Raw genomic sequence first — 23,523 nt, 5'->3', positions numbered from 1 at the left:
CATGGCCACACCAGCCACGAGGACCCCAGTGCCTATGGCACAGGAGATGCTGTGGTGAGCACAAGATCCCCCATTGTCCCAGCACCACTCGCAGGCTCTGCACCACCAGCAAGCAACGCACAGCCTGGGATATAGCACAGCCCAGCAGGAGGGAGTGCTTGCTTACAGGGTGACATGGAGAAACACAGACATTCCCCAACACCCCTTACTTCACAAATTCCTTTCCGAAAAGCCCAGAGGAGTTTCCCTTCGTTGTGCACATCCCCCTCGTGCTGCAGCCCACACACCAGACACCGTGGTTCATCCTTCCTCGTCTCCTCGCAGGGCCACAATCATCCTGTAAATAATTTCTCCCCTGAGCAGTTTGTGTTTTATAACTGCCTGGCTCTTGCCGGGGTGCTGGGTGCTCTGGCTGCCACCAAACCGCACGAAGACACCTCAATGTCAGGTGAGGCCAGCGGCGAGCCCAGCACAGGCAGTGAACCATCTGCATTGCCGTGACCTTGCAGAGAAACCACATCGGGTTAAAACCAGGTTTAAAAACTGATCTGGCTTCCAGGTGGACGCCTCACACCGTTTTGCTCCGGCTTAGCTGGACTGAGATGAAGTTTTCGAACCAGAGGCAGGTAAAGCAGGTCTAACCCATCCCCCAACCTCGCCCCCAGCGGCTCTTGCAGGTGGGTTCCTCCTGTCCCGAGGACAATTCCCCCCAGCCCACCCCAGCCGGGACTCAGTCCGCCCAGGACGGGACGACACCCCGTGCGCTGGGGCTGAGAGCTGCGGCGCTTCAGCCAAGGTGGGGGCTGAGGTGGTGGCGCTGGATGGGGCAGGAGTGGTGCAAATCCCCCAGAGCCCCCCGGGTGCCCCCCTGCCCCAGGCTCTGCCCCGTCCTCCCCAGCCCTACAGCCCTAACCAGCTCCTCCGCCCGGCCCAGTCCCCGCCCTCTCCCTATGGCCCCCCCCGACGGCGCGGACCCATACCCTATGGCCGTGACCCCCTCCCCACTGCCCTGGCCCCCCAGCCCCGGCCCCCTCTGGCCACGCCCCTCAGCACCCCCCTCTTCGGCGCCTCTTGCTGGTGGACCCAATCCCGTTATCCCGCCGTGCCCTCTCCTCGCTCCCATTGGGCAAGACGACAGAGCGACGTTGCGGCGAGCCAACAGAAGGCGGTGTCGGGGGCGGGGGCGGGACATCCTGCGGGCCGGGCCGTCCCCGCCCCGCTGCCCGGTGCTGCCCGCGGCCTGGGCCTCCGCCGCCGCCGCCCCGCCCCGCGGCCGCCATGCCGCACAGCTTCAAGCCCGGAGACCTCGTCTTCGCCAAGATGAAGGGGTACCCGCACTGGCCGGCCCGGGTGAGACCGCGGGACCGCACCGGCGGCGGGGCGCACCGGAACGGGGCGGGGGGGGGGCCGGGCCGGGCATCCCGCAGCGGGATGGAGATATCGTCCCGCGGGGGGTGCCGGTACCGGGATGGGTACACGGACCGGTTCCTGTCCCGAGGTGGGGGCCTGTCCCGGGATGGAGATGCCATAGCGGTACCCGTACTGGCATGGGGACTCGATAACGGGTGTCCCGTGCAGGGATAGGGGACCCAGTGCCGGCACCTGTCCCGGGATGGGGACCCGGTACCGGCATGGGGTGTCCTGTCCCAGGACGGAGACCCAGTACCGGCATGAGGGACTTGTACCAGCACCCACACTAGGATGGAGATGCCATAACGGCACCCATTCTGGTATGGGGACCCGGTACTGGCATGGGGTGTCCTGTCCCAGGATGGGGGACCTGAGACGGGCACCTGTCCTGGCATAGGGGACCCAGTACTGGCATGAAGGGCTTGTACCAGTATCCATACTGGGATGAAGATGCCATAATGGCACCCATTCTGGGATGGGGACCTGGTACTGGCATGGGGTGCCCTGTGCTGGGATGGGGGGCCCGGTACTGGCATGGAGTGTTCCATCCTGGGATGGGTACCCAGTACCGGCATCTGTCCCAGGAGGGGGACCCAGTACCAGCATGGGGTGACCTGTCCCAGGATTAGGACCTGGTACCAGCATGAGGGACTTGTACCAGCACCCATACTGGGATGGGGACCCGGTACCAGCACCTGTTCCAGGATGGGAGACCCAGTACAAGCATGAGAGACTTGTACCAATACTCATACTGGGATGGAGATGCCATAATGACACCCATTCTGGGATGGGGAGCCAGAACTGGCATGGGGTGCCCTGCCCCAAGATGGGGGACCCGGTACCAGCACCTGTCCTGGGATGGGAGACCCAGTACCGGCATGAAGGACTTGTACCAATATCCATACTGGGATGGAGATGCCATAACGGCACCCATTCTGGGATGGGGACCTGGTACTGGGATGGGGGACCCATACTGGTATCTGTTCTGGGAAGTGGACCCGGTACCAGCATGAGGGACCTGTACCAGCACCCATACTGGGGTTGGACATCCTGTACCAGGCTGGGAGGTCCTGTACTGGAATGGGGGACCCCATGTTGGCACCTGTACTGGGATGGGATGAGGGCTCAGTACTGGCACAGAGATCCCGTATGGGCACCCATGCTGGGATGGGAGCCCAGTACTGGGATGGGGTTCTGCACTGGGATGGGGGGGTGCCACACCAGCACCTGTACTGGAACTGGAGTTTGATCCCCAGAGGGGGGTGACATGTTGGCACCTGTACCAGGATGGAGAAACGCAGACAGGGACGGAGGTCCAGGACCGGAATGGGGGTCCCATACTGGCACCCACACTGAGGGAGGGGTCTCCCAGTGGTGCCTGTACCTGGCAAGGTATGGGGAGACCTGGGGGACCCCTCACCAGGAGGGTGGTTGAGAACCCCATGCAGGAGGACCCAGGACCCCTCTCCTGCCCTGATGGCACCCTGAGCCCTTCCTTTTCACCTGCACCCAGGGGAGACCCTGACCCCCTTGGGGTATGTGCATGGGGCCTCAGCCCTGTATCACCCACCAGGACCCCTGGCCTGGGGATCCTCTCTCCTGCCATGGTGACCACTAACACCCCTGCTGCACCACAGGACCCTGGTGCTTGAGGCACCCTGAGCCCATGGGGATGTCCCTCACAGCCCACCCCTGCCCCAGCATCCCAGAGGAGTCCTGCCCTTTGTCATCCATCCTCATCCTCCCACTGCCCAGCAGAGCCCTGCCCCTCCAGACCCCCCTTCCCAGCTCCCTGCCTGGACATCACCCACCCTGTGTCCCCCACTGAGGGGGGACAGAGCTGAGGTCTGGGGCTCTGTCCCTTGTTGGGGATGGGGGGGTGACACATGCTGGGGACAGCATATGTGATGCATGTGGGGGGCTGCTGCTGAGTGCTTGCCAGGTGCGGGGTTGGGGGGGTGCTGGTGCAGTTTCGGGGGTGCAGATGGAGCGTGCATGGTGAGGGATGGCTGGTCCCACCGGCCGGGTGACAGCGTTGTGCTGTGGTAGTGCCTGGAGGAGACCGGAGGAGCGGGCAGAGTGGGGGCCAGTGGAGGATGCGCTCACCGGGGCAGTGCGAGGCGGCGTGGGGGATCGGATGGGGGTCCGCGGTGGTCCCCGGTGGCAGCGGAGGGTGAGGCAGTTCGTCCGCTGAAGGTGTCTGATGGGAAGAGACTGGCAGGTGGAAACTGTGGGATCGGGGCCGGCAGGTACCGGGTAGGCTCAGGGTGCCGGAGACGACGATGCTTGGCTGCACCACGCCGTGAGATCTAGGATGCCGTCCCCGCGCTGTCATGGCTGGCCTGGCGCCGAGAGGACTCGGTCCTTCCAGGAGAGCCCTCGCGCTGCCGGCGTCTGCAGCCCCTCCTGCTTTAGCTCGCTTGCTCTTTTGGGGAAGGCTCCCCCCTGCCCCGAAGACCTCCCCAGCACGCGGGGCAGCCCCTGCGCTCCCCAAGGCTCCCACCTGCGGCTCTGCCCGCAGCCCAGACCACCTGGAGCAGACAGACGGGCGCTGGAGCCGGCGCGTGGGAAGAAGACAGGGTGGCCCGCGCGTCCCGCTGGCAGCGGGGCTTTTCCTGCGGCCGGTCTCCAGCCAGGAAGGACCCTCAGGCCACCCCGTTGGAGCAATCGCCCCCCACCCCAGGCTGGAGGGGGCTTCCCTCGGGCATCCCCCCCCGAGGCAGCTCGTGCGATGGATCTCTGGGGAGTAGCACAAGGCCCGCGTTTCCCCGGGCGTTGAGCCCGGTGGTGGAGAGATGACCTCGCGCCAAGCTCTAGCCATAGAGCATCCGTACCGGATCCCTTCTGTTACTCTTCTAGAGATCCTGCCGGGCCCTGACGCCGCAGTGGGACCCTTGTGCATAGCAAGGTCCCCGTCCGGGTGCTTTCTTGCCATGCTTGCCTCCAAGTGGGTGCGGGTGCCGGAGGCCGACGCTGCTAGCCGGGGCTGATGTGCCTCACAGAGGACGTGCTCAAGCCGCTCTCTGACCACCTCCTGCTTTGGGTTTCCTTTCAGATTGATGACATCGCGGACGGCGCTGTGAAACCCCCACCGAACAAGTACCCCATCTTCTTCTTCGGCACCCACGAGACGTAAGCGCTGCCTCGCTCCCCTCTCTGGGCTTTGTCCCACTGCCTGTGCTCCGGGCTCACCTCTGCTTTGTTTCTCTCCAGCGCCTTCTTGGGCCCTAAAGATCTCTTCCTTTATGAAAAATATAAAGACAAATATGGGAAACCAAACAAGAGAAAAGGCTTCAACGAGGGATTGTGGGAAATCCAGAACAACCCTCACGCCAGTTACAGTGCCCCTCCGGTGAGTGTGGCCTCGCGTGGCGGGGGGGCAGCGAGGACGTGGGCTGCCGGCGCCTCCATCTCTCCTTTCCTCCGAGTCGCTCTCCTCCTTTTTCTGCTTCTCATTGCTACGGTGCCTATGCACTTCCAGCTCGCAAATCGGCTTTCTCGGGGTTGAAGTAGTTTCCCTTCCCTGCCCTCTCCCTTCCTGAGGGAGTCAGCTCTCCTCCTTCTCTGGAGGAAGATGCCTTTGCCCCATCTTTGAGGTGGAACTGGGGATGTGCTTTGTGCTGCTTGCCCAAAGCCATGGAGGATTTCTTTGTCAGAGAGAGAACTTGAGGCTTGCTTGTCCCTGGCTCCCGGACATGTGCGCGGACTGTTGGGCAGTCCCCCTCTTCATCGGTTTCTGAGGTCATGAGCCAAAAGCCACTGGGCTGCTCCTTCAGCGGGCTTCGGAGCTGGCCAGGAGCTGGCTCTTTGCTGTCGATTGCTTGCGTGGGCATTTTGTAACCATAATTGTGTGATACAATTTATTGTATAGCGATCTTCAAAGAAGGCGTCCAAAGCAGCTTCATAGGCAGTTGGTCTGAAGAGGCAGAGGAAGGTTTTTAAGGTGAGCTACAAAGACAAGGTGGCCTAGAGGTAGGCAGGCTCAGGGAACGAGCCCCCTCGGCTGTGCTGCTGCCAGTGCAGGAGAGAGGATGTGGTTTGAGTAGCTGCGGGAGATGGTCGGACCTGAGACTGCAGATATAGGGTGAGGTGAGCCTGTGGAGATGCTTGAGAACCTGGAGAACAACTTCAGCTCATTGGGTGGGAGATTGGTGGTGGTGAGGGAGGCAGCACGCACTTTGTCCAGGGACTCCACCGTCAACTCCCAGCAGGGGTAGGAAACCTGCTGGTGAGGGACCTGCTGTGACTGAGGGACCGAGGTGACACTAGCCACCCCAGCAAGGCTGAGGGTTCACCAACGTCAACTGCGTCTTGTGGCCAAAATGCCTGGAGGAGCAGAAGAAGAGATTGAAGCAGAGGTCTATCTTGTTTTTGAAACCTAAATAAAGTGAGGTGCCAGGAACAGTCAAGGACAAGGAGAGGCTTTCCAGCACTGGAAGAATCCTGGCTCTAGGGAATGCTGGTCCTGCCGTGCGCAAAGAGAGTGAAACAGCCCAGAAGATGGGAGCTCGGTTGCCTTCCCCTTGCGTGCCATGTCCTTGCATGGGGAACCTCCTGATGGACTGGTGAGAAGCCAGGAGACCTTCCCTGTGTGGGAGTGAGGGAACAGGACATGGGAGATCCCAACTGGAAAGAGTGGTGGCTACCACGCTGGACTCCTCGTGTGAACCTTTCCCATGGGGAAGGTGTGCAACATGCTGTGGGGTGAAGCCATCTGAGAAGGAAGAGGCCTGACCTGAGCTGAGGGCAGGCGGCCAGCACGCCGGGGGAGAGGCTGCACCGAGCCACCCAGCCCCACTTGTCTGGCGCCGTCAGGGCAGAGGAGGGCTGGGGTCTGCTCTCCCAGGGGGCTGTCAGGTCTGGGCTTTTCCGGGGGTCTTTGGCAGAACATGAGGATGGGGGGAAGAGGGGAGCGAGGTGGCAGCAGTGGGTGAAAGCCGAGCCGGGGGATCCAGAGGGAAGGTGTCGCTGGTGGTCTCGAGGTGGTGTGTCAGGGGCCTTGGGAAGGGGGTGCAGGGGAATTAGAAGGGGGTCGACTGAGCGTTCTCGTTGAAGGGCTGCTCACGTTGTGCAGAGCCATGCGGCAGGGTTCTGTGCCGGGAGGGAAGGCTGCCCCACGCTCCTCTGCACACACCCCTCTGCTCAGCGCTGCCATCCATTGCTTGTCACCCTTTTGTGCCCCTTCTCTTGTCCCCTGCAATGTGCCACAGGCCCCTCGGGGCGATAACATGGCTCTTGTCCCCACTGTCTTTAGCCTGCGAGCTCCTCTGACAGTGACGTTCCCGAGAATGACCCGATGGGGGGAAGCGATGCAGGTGATGATGAGGAAGATGCTGCCATGGCTGCAGTCGCTACGGAGAAAATGGAAAGTGATGAGGACTCAGATCGAGGCAGCGACCACAGCGGGCTAAAGCGAAAATCGCTGGCTATGAAAGTGAGTGTGGGCTGAGGTGGTTCCATGCCGTGAGGATGGGAGGGTGTCCTGGGCAGGAGGACACGGCCGTTGGGTCCACCACTGAGCTTTCATCCACCATGCAGCATATCAAACCCACTGAGGCAGGAGGGGTGGAGAAACCAACTCCCTCTGGATCCACCAGTGGGAAATGGGGTTCAGCATGTGGCTGGGGGTCTTGCAGCTGTCTGTGAGGTGGTGGGATGTCCGAGTCCTGGTGCAGGTTGCAGCCCGGAGGAGAGGCCAGAGTTGCAGGTCTCTTCTCAGTGCACGTGGCTGCTCCTGCAGGGCCAGTCGAGAAGAGCTGGGCAAAGCCCCTTCCCACAAGCGCTGGCTTTCTGTTCTGGGTGGAGGGGGTGTGGGCTTCTCTCACATTGTCACTTCTCACATATCAGATGCCGATGGCAAAACGGCCTCGGAAATCCTCCAGTGACCTGGATCAGGGCAGCCCCTCCCTGACGGAAGAGGAGAACTCGGAAACATCTTCTGAGTCGGAAAAAAACAGTGATCAGGTGAGAGGGTTTTGCGATATGCTTGCAGGGAGGCTGGCAGGGTGGTGGGGAAAGGGCTAGAGGAAAAGCATCACCATCTGAGGGGGGCAGTGGCTTGAGGGAACCTGACTGGCTTCTGAAACCATCAAGAGACTTCTTGTTCCCCACTTCTTCATATTTTGTGTTTTCCTCCAGGACTTCACTCCTGAAAAGAAGCCAGTGGCCAGGGCTCCACGGAGGATGCCAGCAGGGGGGAGGAAGAAGAAGGTAAGACACCTCATCTGCAGTGCTGCATGAAGGAGGCTGGAGAGGAGTCTAGGGTCTGTACCGCTGGGAACAGGGGGTGGCAGGGCTCTGCTGTGGCCCGGAAGTAGGTTCAGCACCGGGAGGGACCTTGCTGATGCCTCAGTGACCTGGGTGGGCTCTCTGCCACTGTGGTTTGGGGCACGCTGCTGAGCTGCTGCCACCCCCCCAGTCCAGCCCTGCTCTGTGCCTGCAGAAAGTGGAGTCCGGCTCCGACTCAGACTCCAAAGTGGACTCAGATTCGGAAATGGGAAACGCAACTGTGGACATGACCAAGTCGGACTCCAATTCCAATTCAGACTCAGATATGTCTGTGAAGAAGGCTCCACGGGGCAGGAAGCCAGGTAACGCCAAGGAAGCTTCTTCTACCACTGGTGGCTTCCTCAGGGGACTGGAGAGCATGTGAGGCTGGGGGCTTCTGAGGCGCTGGGGTCTCCTTCTGTTGTGGACACATCCCAACCCATATCTGAGGAGCCCTGTGCCCCCTGATTTGGGGCTGTTTTAACAGAGGGACAACCAGGGCTCCTGCTGAACATCTCCCCGTTGTCTTGCAGCTGAGAAACCCCCGCCCAAGCCCCGTGGCAGGAAGCCGAAGCCCGAGCGTGTCCCCACCAGCTCCAGCAGTGACAGGTGAGATCAGCTGGAACACTGTCACCCTCGGGGCTGGGCTGGAGGGTCACCCACCGCCCCTGCGCAAGGGGTCCAAGCCTGCTCTGTCCTTCACAGTGATAGCGATAGCGATGTGGACCGCATCAGTGAGTGGAAGAGGCGGGATGAAGAGCGACGGCGGGAGCTGGAGGAGAAGAGGAAGAGGGAGCAGGAGGAAGAGATCCGTCGGCTCCGGGAGCAGGAGAAGGAGGAGAAAGAGAAGAGGAAGGAGAAAGTGGAGAAGGGTGAGGAGGTACACTCGGACTCGGACAGCAGCGCAGAGGATGAAGTAGCCAAAAAGGGCCGGAAAGGCCGGGCCAAGGCCCCATCCTCCTCAGACTCTGAACTGGAGCTGGAGAAAGAGGTGAGTGTGGAGCCATGGGGAGCTGGGGACAGCCAGCCAGCCCATCATCTTCCTGTCGGGTGGCCAGAGACCTCCAGGAGCAGCAGGGACCTGCTGTCTTGGTCTTGTGTTACCTGGGGTTGCTCACACAGCACCAGGAAGGGTTGTGTCTGTAGGCACATCCACACCTTGCAAATGGGAGCTCTTCCTCTGTCCCAGGATGCCCCATCCCGATGTGGGTCTTGCAGCTCTGTGGTGCTGTCCCTCCCACCACTGTCACTGGGTTTGCTCTGCTGTCCTCCCCAGAGCCTGGGGGACCAGCAGCCAGACTTGGCTGAAGCACAGGGAGGGCTTGCAGAGGACTCTTAGGTGCCACACTGCCTGTGGTCAGAGGCAGGTCTCCCTTTTAGCCTGGCGAGTCCCTCCCTGTGGAGGGGGCCCGGGAAAGCAGCACGAAGATGTTGAGGTCTGGAAGGGACGTGTGGGTCTGCCGGTTGGGTCCTGCAGGCTGGGTGGGCCACTGGAGGTACCAGGGTATTTACTTCGGGAGCAGCACACTGCTGCGCTGCAGCCCGAGTCCTTTTTGTCCCATGCCAGGGATGCCCCTGCAGCCAAACCCACTGACGGCACTGGTGTGACCGCTTGCATTACTGGAGCGTGCCCAGCCGTGGCTGTGGCACTGTCTCCCTCCTGCAGCTGGGAGGGCTCTGCCGCTCTCACTCGCATTGTTCTCTCCTCCAAGGTAAAGAAGCCAGCGAAGAAGCAGCCCTCAGAGTTGTCAAGGAAACCAAATCAGAAGGAGAAGAAGGGCCGAGCAGAGGAGAAACCACGGAACAAGTCAGCATCTCCCCTCCCCGCATTGGTGCTTTCTTTCCTTTGGGGACCGGGCCATTCCTCTGTTGCTGCCCAGCTGCCCCCGGCTGACACCCCAGGGTGGGATGGGGCTCCCACGGATCTGCCCCCGAGCCAGCAGCGCCCATGGAGAAGCCAGGCTCTTACCTCCCCTCCTGTCTCCTAGAGCTGAAGGGGCAGGAGGAGGTGCTGGGGGGCACCAGGCTGAGCTCCCCTGGTGTTCTGTGTCTCACAGGGGAAGATGTCTGGGGTATCGCTTTGGGGCTTTGCCTTTCTGCAATCCTGGGAAGCTGGGGTGTGAGGGAGCTGCTGTCTCAGGGCTCCTGTCTGCCTGTGAGCTGGGAGATGTGTGAAGGCGTGGGTGGAGTGTGGCAGGGCTCTGCTGCCTGGCTCGCACTAGCGGGCAGGCTGGGGGGGTGCACTGGCGTGTGCCATCGCCCTTCTTGTTAGCCCAGCCAGAACAATCTTAACCTCTCTCCTTGTCCTCCTGCAGACCTTTGAAGGTGGAACGAGGCCGGAAGAAGTCTGACCTGATCCCTGAAAGGAGGATGGAGAAGAAAAAGGGTGAGAGTGCTGTTGCTTGCCATCACAGAGGGGAAGAGAGGGAGAGAAGGGAGCCAGGGTTGGTTGCCCCATCCCAGGGAAAGGGAGGAATCTTTCCCACAGGGATTGGTGGTGTGCTGGGACCCTTCCCAGCACCACTGTGATTCCCACATCATGTTGGAAAGTATTTACAGGGTGTGCAGAGACAGTGAGATTCCCTAATATCCATCCCCTCCTGATCTTGGCACACCCCAACCCATCCTCTTCAGAGAGGCCTCTGGGGCTGTGATTGACCTTGGAGATGCAGGAGGAAACCAAACCCTTTGCTGGGGGAGAGGTCCCAAGCTCCAGGCAGGGCCATGCTCTCTGCCGGTGGCCTGATGCCTCGGCCTGTCTCTCTTGCTGCTCCAGAGCCCACAGTCGAAGAGAAACTCCAGAAACTTCACAGTGAAATCAAGTTTGCCCTGAAAGTGGATAACCCGGTGAGTGCCCAAGAGCGTTGGCCTGGCCTGGGAGGTCCCTGCTCGTTGTGTCCTTGCCCACCACATGAGCCTTGCCCATCTGCGATACCTGGGAGTGCTGCGCCTGGCTGAGCCTCCTCTTGCCTTTCTGGGTGCTGGGTGCCATTAGGGGACTGTGCTCCACACAGCACTGCCCCAGGTGCCCACAGGGAGACTTCCAGGCAGCTTCTGATCTTGGTGCTGTCCTTGCAGGACATCAAGCGTTGTCTGAATGCACTAGAGGAGCTGGGCACACTCCAGGTCACCTCTCACATCCTCCAGAAGCACACCGATGTGGTGGCTACGCTGAAAAAGGTAGGGCAGAGGGCTGAGTCCCTGCCTGGAGGGGGCGAGGAGCCTGCTTGGGCCACCTCAGCTCTCAGGGCGTCCCTCCTCTCTTTCTGGTGCAGATCCGTCGCTATAAAGCAAACAAGGACGTGATGGAGAAAGCTGCTGAAGTCTACACCCGGTTGAAGTCGCGTGTCCTGGGACCAAAGATGGAGGCGATCCAGAAAGCCAACAAAGCCGGGCCTGAGAAGGACAAGGGGGAGGTGGAGAAGGGCCAGGAGAAGCTGTCGGGAGGGGAGACGCGGAGTGAGAAGGGGGAAGAAGAGACAAACGCTGGTAATGCTCCCTGCACATCTCGGGGTGGTTCCTTGCTCTGTCTGCGCGCACAGTGATCCTGGGGCCCTTCTCAGGGCACATCCCATCCCGCTGGGGACCGGGGACACAACCAGGGGTGGCTCTTGGCCTCGGTGGTGGAGGGGATCAGCAGCCACACATGGCACGGCTGGTCCCTTGTTTGCTGGGGTGCCAGGAGTGAGAAAGCACTGCGTACTGGACACTTGCAGCAGTGAGAGCAGAGGGCAAACCTCGCCGCCCACACCCTGGCTGTGGTGCCTCTGGCTGATCTTTGGCTCAGGATGGCTCCTGGCTGCCAGTCCAAGGCACAGGGGAGAGGGAGGAATGCGGAGACATCCTTGGACACTGGCTCAGGCTCTTGCGCAGGCAGCTGGTGACTGGGATCTTCCACCCTCGTAGCCAGGTCCCTGCTTGGGGATGTACTGGTGATGCTGCAAGAGCTTTCCCGGAGGAGCTGGTGGGGAAAATCCACTGTGATGCCTGCCTCTGGGCGTGGGGGATGGAGTCTTTGGGGCCCTTCTCGTAGCTGTCAGGGGTCAGGCCAGACCTGGAGTCCCCTCGGTCTCGGCTGGATGTCCCTTGCTTGAATGGGGACAACCTGTGGCTGTGGGTCCTTGGCTTGCCCAGCCCCTTGTGGGTTGGGATGAGGCCCACCATGGGGACCTGGCTGGCTGAGCCTCCCTCTTCCCTTTAGACTTGTCAGGTCCTGTGAATGGTGAATCCCTGTCCCAAAAAGCAGAGGGCACAGAGGAGAAGGACAAAAGCCAAGCGCCAGGAGCTGGAGAGATGGAGGCATCCGCCGAGGAGACCCACAACAAGTGAGCGTGAGGGGCAGAGCTGGGGGCCAAGGAGCTTCCCTCCATCTGCTACATGTCCACACTGGGCCCTCGCATGGATGCTGTGGGGGGCTTGTGGGCTGTGTTGGGCTTTTCCCGGCTTGGGAAGGCACTGGGGCTGTGGGAGAGGGGCTGCCGCCGGCAGGGGAAGGCAGACGGGTAGGAGAGCGGCTGGCTGAGATGTTTACTCTCCCACAGCAGCGTGCAGGACTATCCCAAGGTCGAGCGAGCCGGGCCGGAGCGGGAGAGGGCTCACGGGGAGTCAGAGGCTGTGGATGACGTGGAGGAGAGCTGAGGAAGCAGCTCCCACCCAGAGGAGGAGGAGGTGGAGGGGCTGCAAAGGGAGACCAGCCTCTGCCTCGTCCCCTGCTTGAGTTACTTCACGAAGTCACGCAGTAGCTGATGTCCTAGGTCTTGTCCTGTGCCCCCAGCCCCGCAAGAGCACCGGCCGCAGGGGGGCTGTGCTGGTTGTCTGTATTTGTTCCCTCTTTTTTTTTTTTTTTTTTGTTTTTTTCGTTTGTTTGTTTGTTTTTTGTTTTGTTTTTCCTTCCTACTTAATTTCTTGTGATTTCAACCGACATGAAATGAATATAAAGGGTTTTTTAATGAAAAATACAAGGAGCCCTAGTGTCTGTTTCTTGAGGCATCGCTGACTGTGACGAGGGGAGTGCAGGGAGCATGGAAAATGCCCCACAGGTCCCTTCCCTCTGGCCCTGGCCCCCCCTACAAGCCAGGACCAGGCACCCATGGGTGCCCCTGGTCCTGCCAGGCCCCAGCAAGGGGAGCAGAATAGCCAAACTGGGCTGCTGCTTGCTTTGATTTTCCAGCGCCTGTGCTGGGCTCTGCCTCAGCCACCGGGGCTTCTCCCTGCTGCTCCAAGCCCCGTTCCCCACCATCATCTCCCCTCCAGCTGGAGGCGGCTGCTGAGGCCAGGTCCCTCTGCCCTGGGGAGGCAGCAGGGCTGGGCACCAGCTTTTGTGTTAAAAACAGAGTAAAAAGTGTGTATTCTCGCCTAATTCTGCCAGGCAGGGACTGAACCGTGGCAGCCACTTGCCTTGTGCTGGGCAGCGTCTTTGCCTGTTCGTCTGTCTGCTCTTTTACAAAGATCTGAAGCTTTTGTACATGTAAAATAAAGATGTTCCCAGCTCAACCAGCTGCTGCGTCCTTGAGTCCTGTTTGTGTGGTGGCAGAGGGAGGATGCCCCCCCGACCCCCCCCTTTGAGACTGCTGTTGCTGTAACTCTGCCCTGGAGAAGAGGGTTTTTTTGTTTGTTTCCAGGGCTGATTTCATGCTCCAGCCCTCTGTAAACAAAACCCAAATAAAACCCAAAAAAAGCCCAGCGTGCCTCTTGCCCAACTGCCGGGAAGCAGGAGGCAGGGGGAGAGCTGTGGTGAGGTGGGTGCTGCTGGTGGGGGCACGCTCAGCCCCATCCTGGGGCTGGGGAGACATGGGGGCACCCAGGCCCCCGACGCTGGGGAAGGTGGATGGGGACACAGAGACATGTCGCCATTCCCCAGGGGAGGCTGGTTAAGCCCTGCGCTGCCCCAGCAAGGGGCTTGTGTGAGCCGTCACCCTGGGTCTGGGGGTGTTAAAGGCAGCTACAAGGTCTGTCCCACCCCCAATCTCCCCCATTGCCTTTGTTGCAGCTCCAGTCATCACAGGTGGCAGCGCCAAGGGAGGGAATAACACCAAGACTTGGACGTGAACTTGAGTAGAGCCATGTTGGTGCCACAGAGGCCACAGCACAGTTTCAGACACACACACACACACATGGTGCAGGGGGGTGGCCCGTGGCTGGTTGAATTTGGTGCACCCCCTAGGTTTGGGGTGCTGCTGTGCCAGCATCCTCAGCAGCATCCTCCAGTGGCACTGTCAGGTGCTGGCGCAGGAACTGCACCAGTGCCTCCCAGGCCTGGGCCAACACCCGCTGTCCTTGGGCCACCACGGTCCCCAGCAGCCTCCGCAGGGACCTGGCCCAGCTGAAGGCACCGCGGAGCTCAGCCATGCCGCGCTGGGCTCTCCGCAGTGGGGCCTGCAGCTGCCCCACCTGAGCCCACAGCTGTGCCAAGGTGTCCTGCAGCCGCTGCACCAGCATCGTGGGGGTCCTGCGCCCCCCGGCCGGCCTCGCCTGGGTGCCAGGACAGGCAGAGCGCGGGCAGGGGGATGCCTGCACCTGATTCCTGTGTCTGCACATCTCCTGGCTGCGGTGGAATGGCTCTTCCAAGCCTTGCTGCACAGCTGCTGTCTGCAAGAGGGATGGGTGGGTATGGGGGTCCCAGGCATCGGGGGATCCCTGCTCCCAGCCCCATGAACTGGCAGCTCTTACCCCTCTGAGGATGTGCTGAACCTGGAAGAGGTGTCAGGGGGTGTCCTGCTGCTTCTGCTTCACCATGACTATGGCTTGGCTTCTGACATTGCCGGAGAGGGAGCTTAGGGGATGGAGGCGGCTGCGCCAGAGACCCCCAGCCGAGGCCAAATCCAGCCTCTCCACAGCCCTGTCTGCTGTGGGGGAAGAGGGGCTGGAAACATGGTGCTGGGGGGGGCCTGGACCGCAGCATCATCCCAGGGCGAGGGGTGACACAGAGACCACAGCAGCATCCCAGGGCAGGGGGACACATGGGGACCCCCAGCAGTATCCCAGGGTCTCTTACCCACCTGCCTCTGGCCCAGGGGCAGGTAACGGTTCAGGCACTGCTGGGACGTAGCCAGTGCCTGTGCCACGTCATGGGGCACAGCAAGGCATGGAGGATGGTGGCCGTGACTGAGGGGATGCTGGTACCAGTGTCCTTGGGGAATCTTGGCTGCATGCGGGGACCCCTTGGGGCAGAGCCTGTGACAGCCTGGGGCACACAGGGGCTGCTGTGAGACTGGGACACTGACACAGACCCCTCCAGGGACCCACGGGAGCCCAAGCAGGGGCACAGCCCCTGGGGATGGGGTAGCATCCACAGGGTCCCAGGCAGCTCAGCCTGGGAGAGGGTGCACAGCGCTGACACCGGGGTGCGGGCAGGTGCCATGGAGTCCCAGTGCCACCTCTGGGGCCAGCCGCAGCTGGGGGGCTGCCCAAGACAGGGCCCTCAGCACCTGTCTCCTCTGGTGCTGCTGGCAGGAGGGGTGGGCAGCCAGCCCATGGCAAGCAGTGTGGGGCTCGGGGCTGACCTGCTGCTGCCCTGCACCCGGGGATTGTGCCCCCTGGCCATCGTCACTGGAGCGGGGTGGGAGTGACACCCTGGTCTGGAGGGACACAGCAGGGTGCCACTGCATGGGATGGGGGACGTGGGGTGCTGCCTGCTGTTCCTAGTGGGATGAGCAGGCCTGACCCTGCACCCCCCCACTGCCAGACCCCGCAGGATGGGCCTGACTGGCCCCTGGGGCTGAGGGCATCCTGCTCTTGTCCTCCCACCCATGCAGGGGACAGGCCAGGGGTCTTCCTGGGCTGTGGCACGGACCTAGGACATGGGGGGGCCCCAGGTCTTGGAGGGACTGTTCCTCCACTTTCCCCCTTCACTCACCCTCAGCCATGGGATCTGCTCAGGGAAAGAGGCTGGTCTCCTGTAGGGTCATCACCAGCTTGTCCCCTCCAGTGACCCCACTGGAAGCCCCAGCCCCTGTGAGGTCACACAAGGCTGTGACATCATCACTCCCCCATCCCCACAGAAGCCTCAGTCCAAGTGCAAAACTAACCAGAGTTTATTGCTTGGCGAGCTGCCCCCAACCCTACAAGACCAGGGGCCTGGAGACACCAAGGACATGGGGATCCAGCCAGGAGCTGGAGGTGACCCCAACAGGCACTTGGGGGAACCAAGGCACATTATGGCACAGTCCTGGCACAGGTGACAAGGGACAGAGCAGGCAGGTGTCCGCTATACAGGCGGGCACTAAGGTTACAGGCAAGGTGGGCAGGCAGGGGTTAGTAGATGCTCCTATTGAGGCTTGGGGAGGGGACACACCAACATCACCCCACCCCAGAGGATGCTACTTCATCTGCTGGTCCACCACTTGCTGGCCCGAGGGGGTGAATGGTCCCACGAGCCAGGTCAGGGGGGTGTTGTGGGCCACATGCTCCACCAGCTCATCCAGCAGCTGGCGAGCTTTGGTGGCATGGGCACGGGCTTGGGCCAGCACGCTGCCCGTCACGTCCTGGAGGGAGGTGGCAGAAGCAAGGGCTGTCCGTAGCTCCTCCACGTTGTGCCGGACCTGCCCTGCCATGTCCTGGATGCTGGTGGGGAGGCCCTGGAGGCTGGACATCAAGGGCTGGCAGGAGCTCTGGAGCTGCTGCGTCAAGCTCTGCAGCAGGGCCAGCGTGCCCAACTCCACTGGCTGTGTGGGGACAAGAGGGTGGTGAGGGGCAAGGGGACACCAGGTGACCCCAGGGCCCCCTTGCCATCCACCTACCTCTGGTGGCACCAGGTCCTTGCCACCTCCGGGTTGCTTCTTGCTCCACTCCAGCCACTTTTGCTGCAGCTTCTCCTGCCCTCCCTGCAGCTTCTGGTCCATGCCCTGCTTGAGGTGCTCCACCTGGGAGGGGAGGCAGAGCCTGGGGTGGGTGGTCTGCTGCAGCCCTGGGCTGGCACGGGCGAAACATGGGAATGGGTCCTACCAGGTCAAGGGTGCGCTGGAGCTGGGCCAGCACGTCCTGGCTGCTGCGGCGGGCACTCTGCAGCTTGCCCAGCGAGTGCTGGAGGGCTCGATGCTGCAGCTTGGTCGAGAGGGAGCCCAGGCGCACAAAATAGCTCTGTTGCTGCTTCTGCTGCTCTGTTTCAAAGCCCTCCACGGCCGTGGCCAGCTTGGCTGGGCAAGAGAAGCTGCTGAGGTGGCCCCACCAACAACCCCATGTAGAGCCAGCATTGCTCTGCCCAGGCTCTACCCACCCCTCTCCAAGGGGACCCCCAGCCCATGACATCTCCAGGGGGTTGCGATCAGCTCCTTACCCAGCTCCTCATCCGTCATGGGCAGGTAATGGTCCACCAGCTCCTCAGACTTCTCCAGCATGGAGCCCATCCCGCTCACCACCATCTGGCCCACAGTGGAACCCATGACGGTGCTGACACCACTGCTCACCGCTGACTTGGTCAGCTCCACGCTGCCCTGCACGGCCCCTTTGGTCATGTCCATCACACCCGTCACCCGGCTGGTCACCGCGTCCTTGGCCCCAGCCATTGTGCTAGTCAGGACATCCTTGGCCCCCGTCATCGTGGAGGTCACCAGCTGCTTGGTGTCTGAGATGAGCTGGTGGTGGTGGGGGACACACAACCCTCTGTTAAGCAGTGCTGGGGGGGGGGGGGACAGACCTTGAATGTGTTCATCCACCCCACCACACTACCTTCTCCGGGGGCTGCTGCAGGATGGGCAGCTTCTCCTCCAGCTTATCCAGCCCCTTGCAGGCGTATTCATTGGCGGTGGAAACTACAGACGTGAAAATAGACGGTGTTTGATGCCCTGCTCTGCTCCGGCTGGGTTTTGGGATACCCCAAACCCATGGGGTGCTGCCCACCTCCCCCAGATTCTCCTCCAGCCCTTTGCTGCTGTATTCAGTGGTGGTGGAAACCAGGGATGAGAGTACAGCTCTTCCCTGCCCTGCTGCCTTGCGAGAGCTCTGCAAGGGCTGGTTTGGGGGGTACCCCGAGCCCATGGGGTGCTGCCCCCCCACCCCCACTCACTCTGCGGCTCCAGCCTGGTGAGGATGGGCTGTGCCCCACTGACCGCCGCTGCCGTCAGCGTCTTCACCCCCTTCTCGGCGGCGTCGCAGACGGACCTGACGTAGGGGTGGCTCTCCTTGGTGGAGGCATAGGCGGTGGAGACCATGCCGTAGGCAGAGCTCACCAGGGGCAGGTTGGCCACCCGCATCCCGATGCTCTGGAGGCACAAAGGGGTCAGGATAAGTGCGTGGGGGGTGATGGAGCCCCAGATACAAGGGGGGCATGGGGGTCATGTGGCCTCACCCCCCTGAGGGTGCCTTTGGCGTACTGTGAGGACTCTCCAAGCTCACCCAAGGGTAGGATAACCCAAAGCCCCGTCCCCAAGAAAGGACCCCTTGGACATCCCTGCCCCAGACCCACCCCCCACCTTTGCTCCCACTGACCTGCTGCTCCTCTGCCTTGGGCTCCGCTGTCTCGGGCTCGTTGGCGGCCATGGCTGAGCTGGGGGGAGCGGGGAGTGGGGTTAGAGCCCCCCTCCGTACCTGCGGTAGGGGGGACCCCCAGTTACTCCCCTCCTAGGGCAGGGGGCCCCCACCCGGTTGGGGCCCCGCAGGACGGGGGTGGGGGGGTGTCTCAGGGAACCGGGCTTACCTACGGCGACCAGACAGAGCTCCGGACTCGCCCCGCTCCCGCCCCACCCGCCTTTATAGCCCCGGAGCCCGGCCCCGAGCGCATGTGACCGGGGCCCGCCCTGCCGGGGCCGGCCCGGGGCGGTCCGGGAGCACCGACCAGCGGGGAGCAGCGCGGCACCGGCACCGGGACCCCCCGCACCGGGCTCCACCGGCACCGGGATGCTCCCCGGGACCAGGCTGCACCGAACCTCCCAGCACCGGGACCCCTCGGACAGGGCTGCACCGATCGCCGGGACCAGGACCCCCCGGACCGGGACCCCCCAGACCGGGCAGCACTGACCCCTCCGGGACCGGATCCCCCGCAGACCGGGCTGCACCGATCCACTCGGGACCGGACTGCAGTGATACGCCCAGGACCGGATCCTCCTTGGCACTGGATCTCCCGGGAACGGGTTGCACCGACACCCCCTCAGCACCCGATCCCCTGCAACTGGGCTGCCCTGACCCCTCCAGGACTGGATCCCACCCGGGCCCGGATCCCCCAAGCCAGGCCGCACACACCACCACCCCTCGACAGAGCTCAGGCACTGACCCCCTCAACCCCGCATCCCCCCCGAGGGCCCTCAGCACCCGGCTCCTGCTGTTCCCCCCACCTGGCACAGTGGAGGCAGTCAGACTGGTCCCAGTGGGTGCTAGTGGCAGGAGGACGAGCGGCTCTGGGGACCCGGTGCCACCTTGCTGGTGCTGTGACCACGCTGCGCCTGCAACATCGGGGCTCCCCCGGCCCAGCCCCGTGCCCGCGATAACCGGGACGAAGTCCAGTGCCACACAGCCGCGGTTCACAGTCCAGCTGCCCCGGCACCCCACCGGCACCCTCCGTCCCAGCACCCCACCAGCACCCGCCCTGCTCCCCCCACCCCGGCACCCCACCAGTGACACCTTCCCCACGGGGTCACCCCGTGCCCCCAGCTCTGCCACCCTACTGAGCCCCCCGGCGAGCCTGGCGCAACGCGGTGGCTCTGCTGAGTCATTTTAGGGCCTAAAAAGTTGTTTATTTTTTTAAAGTGCTTTGAAGCAGCTAAGACAAGAAATCCCAAGGGTCCCTGGGCTTGGGGACACTGCAGGAACCCCTGGACCCCCGCCGGGCAGGGCTGGGCACCACATCCTCTTCGTGCCACCGTCCCCTCCCTCCCTGAATGCATCCCTGGCTGTGGCATCAGAGGTCCCACGTTGGGTCACCGAGTCCATCGTCACCTCGTCCCCAGCGGGGATGGGGTTCGCTGCAGTGGGCGGGCACTCCCCGTTTGGCGTTGCCAGTGGCTCAGCGCTGGCTGCAGAGCTGCGTGGCAGCGGGTACCTGGTGCGTCCCCCCAACGGTGACACATCCTTCCCACTTGGCCATCTCCACCGGGACATCCTCCGGGTACTCCACCAGTGCAGGAGCGAAGGGTCCCACCAGCCAGGGCAGGGGCGCATGCTGCCCCACGTATTCCAGCAGCTCATCGATGCTCAGCTGTGCCCGCAGCACCGTCTCCCGGCTCTGCGCCAGCACCAAACCCGACAGGTCGTGGAAGGAGCGGGCGTGGGAGAGAGAAGCCTGCACGCCCTCCATGCTGTGCCGGACATGTCCTGCTGTCTCCTGCACGCTGCTGGGTAAACCCCGGGCACTGGCGGCCAGGCGGGTGCAGGCGGCATGGAGCTGGTGCAGGAGCCCGCGCAGCATGGCCAGCGTCCGCATCTCCACCTGCAAGGCAGCCAGCGGTGGCCCTGGGGTGGGAGGCTCCCCCTGCCCAGCTCAGACCCCCCACCTTGGTATCTTCCATGGGGACAGCCTCCCATCCTGTACATCGTGTCCTCCATGGGGACAGCCTCCCACCTCGTACCTTGGTCCTCCATGGCGACAGCCTCCTATCCCATACCTTGGTGTCCTCAATGAGCACAGCCTCTCACCTCATACCTTGGTCTCCTCCACCAGCACAGTCCCCCAACCTGCACCTTGGTGTCCTCTACAGGCAAGGCCCCCACCCTATACTGCAGTATCTTCCATGGATACCCCCACCCCACACCTTGGTGTCCTCCATGGGCACCTCTGCCCCATACCCTGGTCTCCTCCATGGGCACAGCCCCCCACCCCACACCTCAGTGTCCTCCATGGGTACCCCCACCCCGTACCTTGCTCTCCTCCATGGGCATGGCGTACTGCTGGCTCCACTCCAGCCACATGCGGTGGAGATGCTGCCGGGCGCTAACCAGGGACCCATCCATGCCCTGACGCCCCTGCTCGATCTAGGGGAAGGGACAGTGAGGTGGGAGCACACTGGAGAGTGCCGGGCTGGCACGGGGCCGGTACAATCCCCACCACATCCTTACCAGCTCGATGATGTGGTGGAGCTGGGCCAGGACCTGCTGGGCGCTGTGCCGTGCCCGCTGCAGCTCACCCAGCGAGCGCTGCAGGGCTCGGTGCCGCAGCTTGGCTGAGAGCGAGCCCACGCGGACAAAGTAGCTCTGCCACCGCCTCTGCCGCTCTGGCGGTGCCACCTCCACACCTGCCGCCACCACTGCGGGGACATGGGGTGAGAAACACGTGGCTGGACCATCCCGCACCAGGCACCAGAGCATCCCACGCCAGGAACTGAGGCATCCCACCACCAGTGTTGGGATGAACCCCCAAAGCTCTACATCCCCTCAAAGGGACATGGGGTGCCCACCCACGGGATGCTTGGCCACCGGGTCATGTGGAAGTGTCACCAAAAAGCCAGGTGGCCTCTCCAGTCACATCTGCCGTGACATGGGGCCAACTCTGCCCACCGCTACCCCATGCCGAGCTATAAATACCCGGGGTGGGTGGTGCCGAGGGCTATATTTGCTTTCTGGTTTCCAGGTGAGAGTTCACGCACTGCCGCACAGCATTCCCTGGCTTTGGGTTCCCGCCAGGTGGGGACTGTCCCCTGCACAGTGTCACAGTGGCCACGGGCACCGCAGGGGGCACGGTGCTGCCCTGGCATGGCAGAGCTGCCCAGGCTCCCCACGGGAGGGTAAGCAGGAGCACCAGTGCAAGTGATGCCAGGGTGGTGCTGAGCAATGGGGTGGGAGTTCCAGGGGGAAGCTTGGCACCCCCAGATTTGGGAGATGGGTTTCTGGTGTGGTCAGCACTCACCCCGCTCCTCGTCCGTCCCCGGCAGGTATCGCTCCACCAGCTCCTCTGATTTCCCCAGCACCGTGTCCACACCGGTGGCCAGCAGCCGGCCCACGCGGGAGCCCACCACAGTGCTGACGCCGGTGCTCAGTGCCGAGCATGTCCTCTCCACGCCACCCTGCACCGCGCCGCGGGCCATGCCCACCGCACCGCTCACGGTGGACGACACCAGCTCCCTGGTCTCTGCCACCACCTGGGAGAGGACAATGAAGGGACGGCTTGTCCCACAGCCTCACCCAGCGCTGGCCGCCCCGCACCGTGTCCCCCAGGGGAGACCTTACCCTCTCCGGGGGCTGCTGCAGGATGGGCAGCTTCTCCTCCAGCTTATCCAGCCCCTTGCAGGCGTATTCATTGGCGGTGGAAACTACAGACGTGAAAATAGACGGTGCTTGATGCCCTGCTCTGCTCCGGCTGGGTTTTGGGATACCCCAAACCCATGGGGTGCTGCCCACCTCCCCCAGATTCTCCTCCAGCCCTTTGCTGCTGTATTCAGTGGTGGTGGAAACCAGGGATGAGAGTACAGCTCTTCCCCGCCCTGCTGCCTTGCGAGAGCTCTGCAAGGGCTGGTTTGGGGGGGTACCCCGAGCCCATGGGGTGCTGCCCCCCCACCCCTACTCACTCTGCGGCTCCAGCCTGGTGAGGATGGGCTGTGCCCCACTGACCGCCGCTGCCGTCAGCGTCTTCACCCCCTTCTCGGCGGCGTCGCAGACGGACCTGACGTAGGGGTGGCTCTCCTTGGTGGAGGCATAGGCAGTGGAGACGGCACCACAGGCACAGCTCACCAGGGCCAGGCTGGCCACCCGGCTCACCACGCTCTGCCGGGGGATGGCAGTGAGCCAGGGACCCCCCCAGTGCCCACAGCCCCCTCCCAGCCCTCCTTGCACCCCTACCTTCAGCTCCTGCCCATCCTCTGCCAGCACGGTGTTTTCGGCTGACATGGCGGTGGCAGCTGCAGTGGGAAGAGGAAGACTATGGGGTGCTGGGTGTGGGGGACCCCGGTGTGGCCCCCCTAGGGTGGCCGAGTCCCACAGCTGCCCCTCGCCATAGCACACGGTGGCGCTGCGCCCCACAGCCCCCCCCTCCACAGCCCCTACCCTTCTCAGGGCTGAGACCCAGCAACTCATGGCATGGGTGGGAGGCAGCTGGGGGCCTCCGAGCCGCTGGAGGGGGCCTCACGGGGGTCTGGAAAGGGTTTGGGAGGGGTGGGCTGGCCCCCCTGCCCTGCCGGGATGCGGTGGGGTTGGGTCCCCCTACCCCCCCTCGGGTCCCCCATCCCCGTAGGGGGGGGGTGTGGGGGTGATTCAGCGGAAGCCCGGCTGGGTTCGCCTTTCGCAAGCACGCGCTGGGGACGTGCCACCGGTCACCGGCCCCTCGGCCAGGGCAGCCCTCCCGGCCCCCCGCCCCCCCCGGCCAGGGCAGCCCCCCCCCCCTCCCCCAGCAAGGGCAGCCTCCCCCCGGCAGCGTCTCAGCCCTTTGGGGTGTCCCACCGCCACGCGGCTGTGCCCCCCGTCCCACGGGGGAAGGGCAGTGTCCCTGCCCTGCTGCCCCCCCCCCCGGCTTGGCCCTGGGCACCCTGGGGGTCACGTCCTGGGCGGGGTTGCGGGGGGGGGGGGGGAGGGGGGCTGCAGGCAGGTCCTGGGGGGCAGGTCCCGTTGGGTGTCTGGGGGTGTCCCTTTGGGTCCCTGGGGGCAGGTCCCGGGGGGACGGAGCTGAGGGGGGGAGCTTGGGAGGGCCGCAGCTGGGACCCCCACCCCCCACCCCACGACCCCCTAGAGCCCCCCCCGGCTGGTTTTCCACCCTCCAACTACGGCGAAGTCCCGGTGACAGTACTTACGGGGGGGTGTGTGTGAGGGTCTGTCGCGACCCCCGGTCGTGATTGCGATCCCCGGTCGCGATCTCTGGCCCCCGCCCAGCACCGGATTCATAGTTGGCGGCGGAAGCCAATCAGAGAAGGGGCGGGCCGCGCCGCCACCAATTAGGAGTGAGGGGCGGGGCGGAGCGGAGCGGGCTTTGGGCTGTGCCGCCACGTGGGGCCG

At 63.2% G+C, this 23,523-nt stretch overlaps 3 protein-coding genes across 11 annotated transcripts; 1 reads left to right on the top strand and 2 right to left on the bottom strand.

Moving 5' to 3' along the window:
- The first annotated feature begins 1,126 nt into the window (after positions 1–1,126).
- On the top strand, positions 1,127–13,173 carry HDGFL2 (HDGF like 2). 7 transcript variants are annotated; one of them, XM_056338496.1, is made up of 16 exons: positions 1,127–1,350; positions 4,466–4,542; positions 4,624–4,762; positions 6,665–6,844; positions 7,258–7,374; positions 7,549–7,620; positions 7,829–8,000; positions 8,211–8,286; positions 8,383–8,668; positions 9,390–9,484; positions 9,993–10,063; positions 10,454–10,524; positions 10,756–10,857; positions 10,953–11,166; positions 11,879–12,002; positions 12,222–13,173. In XM_056338496.1, the coding sequence occupies exons 1-16, from the start codon at positions 1,279–1,281 to the stop codon at positions 12,313–12,315; spliced, it is 1,962 nt and encodes a 653-aa protein (XP_056194471.1). In that variant the 5' UTR covers positions 1,127–1,278; the 3' UTR covers positions 12,316–13,173. The 7 variants fall into 7 exon arrangements, with proteins under 7 accessions (XP_056194471.1, XP_056194476.1, XP_056194473.1 ...); XM_056338498.1 differs by having other exon boundaries at positions 1,134–1,350; positions 7,853–8,000; XM_056338494.1 differs by having other exon boundaries at positions 1,149–1,350; positions 12,219–13,173.
- A 2,519-nt stretch (positions 13,174–15,692) lies between these two features.
- On the bottom strand, positions 15,693–18,335 carry LOC130147926 (perilipin-3-like). Of its 2 annotated transcripts, none has more exons than XM_056335835.1 (8): positions 18,311–18,335; positions 18,103–18,201; positions 17,681–17,876; positions 17,344–17,426; positions 16,952–17,249; positions 16,621–16,811; positions 16,416–16,538; positions 15,693–16,340 (listed from the first exon to the last, which is right to left on the bottom strand). In XM_056335835.1, exons 2-8 carry the CDS (start codon positions 18,151–18,153, stop codon positions 15,996–15,998), a joined length of 1,287 nt encoding a protein of 428 aa, XP_056191810.1. In that variant the 5' UTR covers positions 18,154–18,201; positions 18,311–18,335; the 3' UTR covers positions 15,693–15,995. The 2 variants fall into 2 exon arrangements, with proteins under 2 accessions (XP_056191810.1, XP_056191811.1); XM_056335836.1 differs by having other exon boundaries at positions 18,103–18,160; positions 18,311–18,329.
- A 986-nt stretch (positions 18,336–19,321) lies between these two features.
- LOC130147925 (perilipin-3-like) lies at positions 19,322–23,438 on the bottom strand. Of its 2 annotated transcripts, none has more exons than XM_056335832.1 (8): positions 23,322–23,438; positions 22,378–22,436; positions 22,107–22,302; positions 21,769–21,851; positions 21,449–21,680; positions 20,662–20,849; positions 20,464–20,577; positions 19,322–20,035 (listed from the first exon to the last, which is right to left on the bottom strand). In XM_056335832.1, exons 1-8 carry the CDS (start codon positions 23,410–23,412, stop codon positions 19,613–19,615), a joined length of 1,386 nt encoding a protein of 461 aa, XP_056191807.1. In that variant the 5' UTR covers positions 23,413–23,438; the 3' UTR covers positions 19,322–19,612. The 2 variants fall into 2 exon arrangements, with proteins under 2 accessions (XP_056191807.1, XP_056191808.1); XM_056335833.1 differs by having other exon boundaries at positions 22,107–22,221.
- Positions 23,439–23,523: the final 85 nt, after the last annotated feature.

The sequence above is a fragment of the Falco biarmicus genome, chromosome 4, assembly GCF_023638135.1.
Source record: "Falco biarmicus isolate bFalBia1 chromosome 4, bFalBia1.pri, whole genome shotgun sequence".
Taxonomy (NCBI): Eukaryota; Metazoa; Chordata; class Aves; order Falconiformes; family Falconidae; genus Falco; species Falco biarmicus.
This window is presented reverse-complemented; position numbering and strand designations above follow the sequence as displayed.

Coding starts and splice junctions, on each gene's coding strand:
- LOC130147926 (XM_056335835.1), bottom strand. CDS start 18,153: ATGGCCGCCAACGAGCCCGAGACAGCGGAGCCCAAGGCAGAGGAGCAG. Junction 17,250..17,343: donor TGCAGCAGCCCCCGGAGAAG/GTAGTGTGGTGG, acceptor CACCACCACCAG/CTCATCTCAGACACCAAGCA. Junction 16,539..16,620: donor TCCAGCGCACCCTTGACCTG/GTAGGACCCATT, acceptor CTCCCCTCCCAG/GTGGAGCACCTCAAGCAGGG.
- LOC130147925 (XM_056335832.1), bottom strand. CDS start 23,412: ATGAATCCGGTGCTGGGCGGGGGCCAGAGATCGCGACCGGGGATCGCA. Junction 21,681..21,768: donor TGCAGCAGCCCCCGGAGAGG/GTAAGGTCTCCC, acceptor GTCCTCTCCCAG/GTGGTGGCAGAGACCAGGGA. Junction 20,036..20,463: donor TGCCCATGGAGGAGAGCAAG/GTACGGGGTGGG, acceptor GCTGCCTTGCAG/GTGGAGATGCGGACGCTGGC.
- HDGFL2 (XM_056338494.1), top strand. CDS start 1,279: ATGCCGCACAGCTTCAAGCCCGGAGACCTCGTCTTCGCCAAGATGAAG. Junction 7,375..7,548: donor CGGAAAAAAACAGTGATCAG/GTGAGAGGGTTT, acceptor GTTTTCCTCCAG/GACTTCACTCCTGAAAAGAA. Junction 7,621..7,828: donor CAGGGGGGAGGAAGAAGAAG/GTAAGACACCTC, acceptor CCACCCCCCCAG/TCCAGCCCTGCTCTGTGCCT.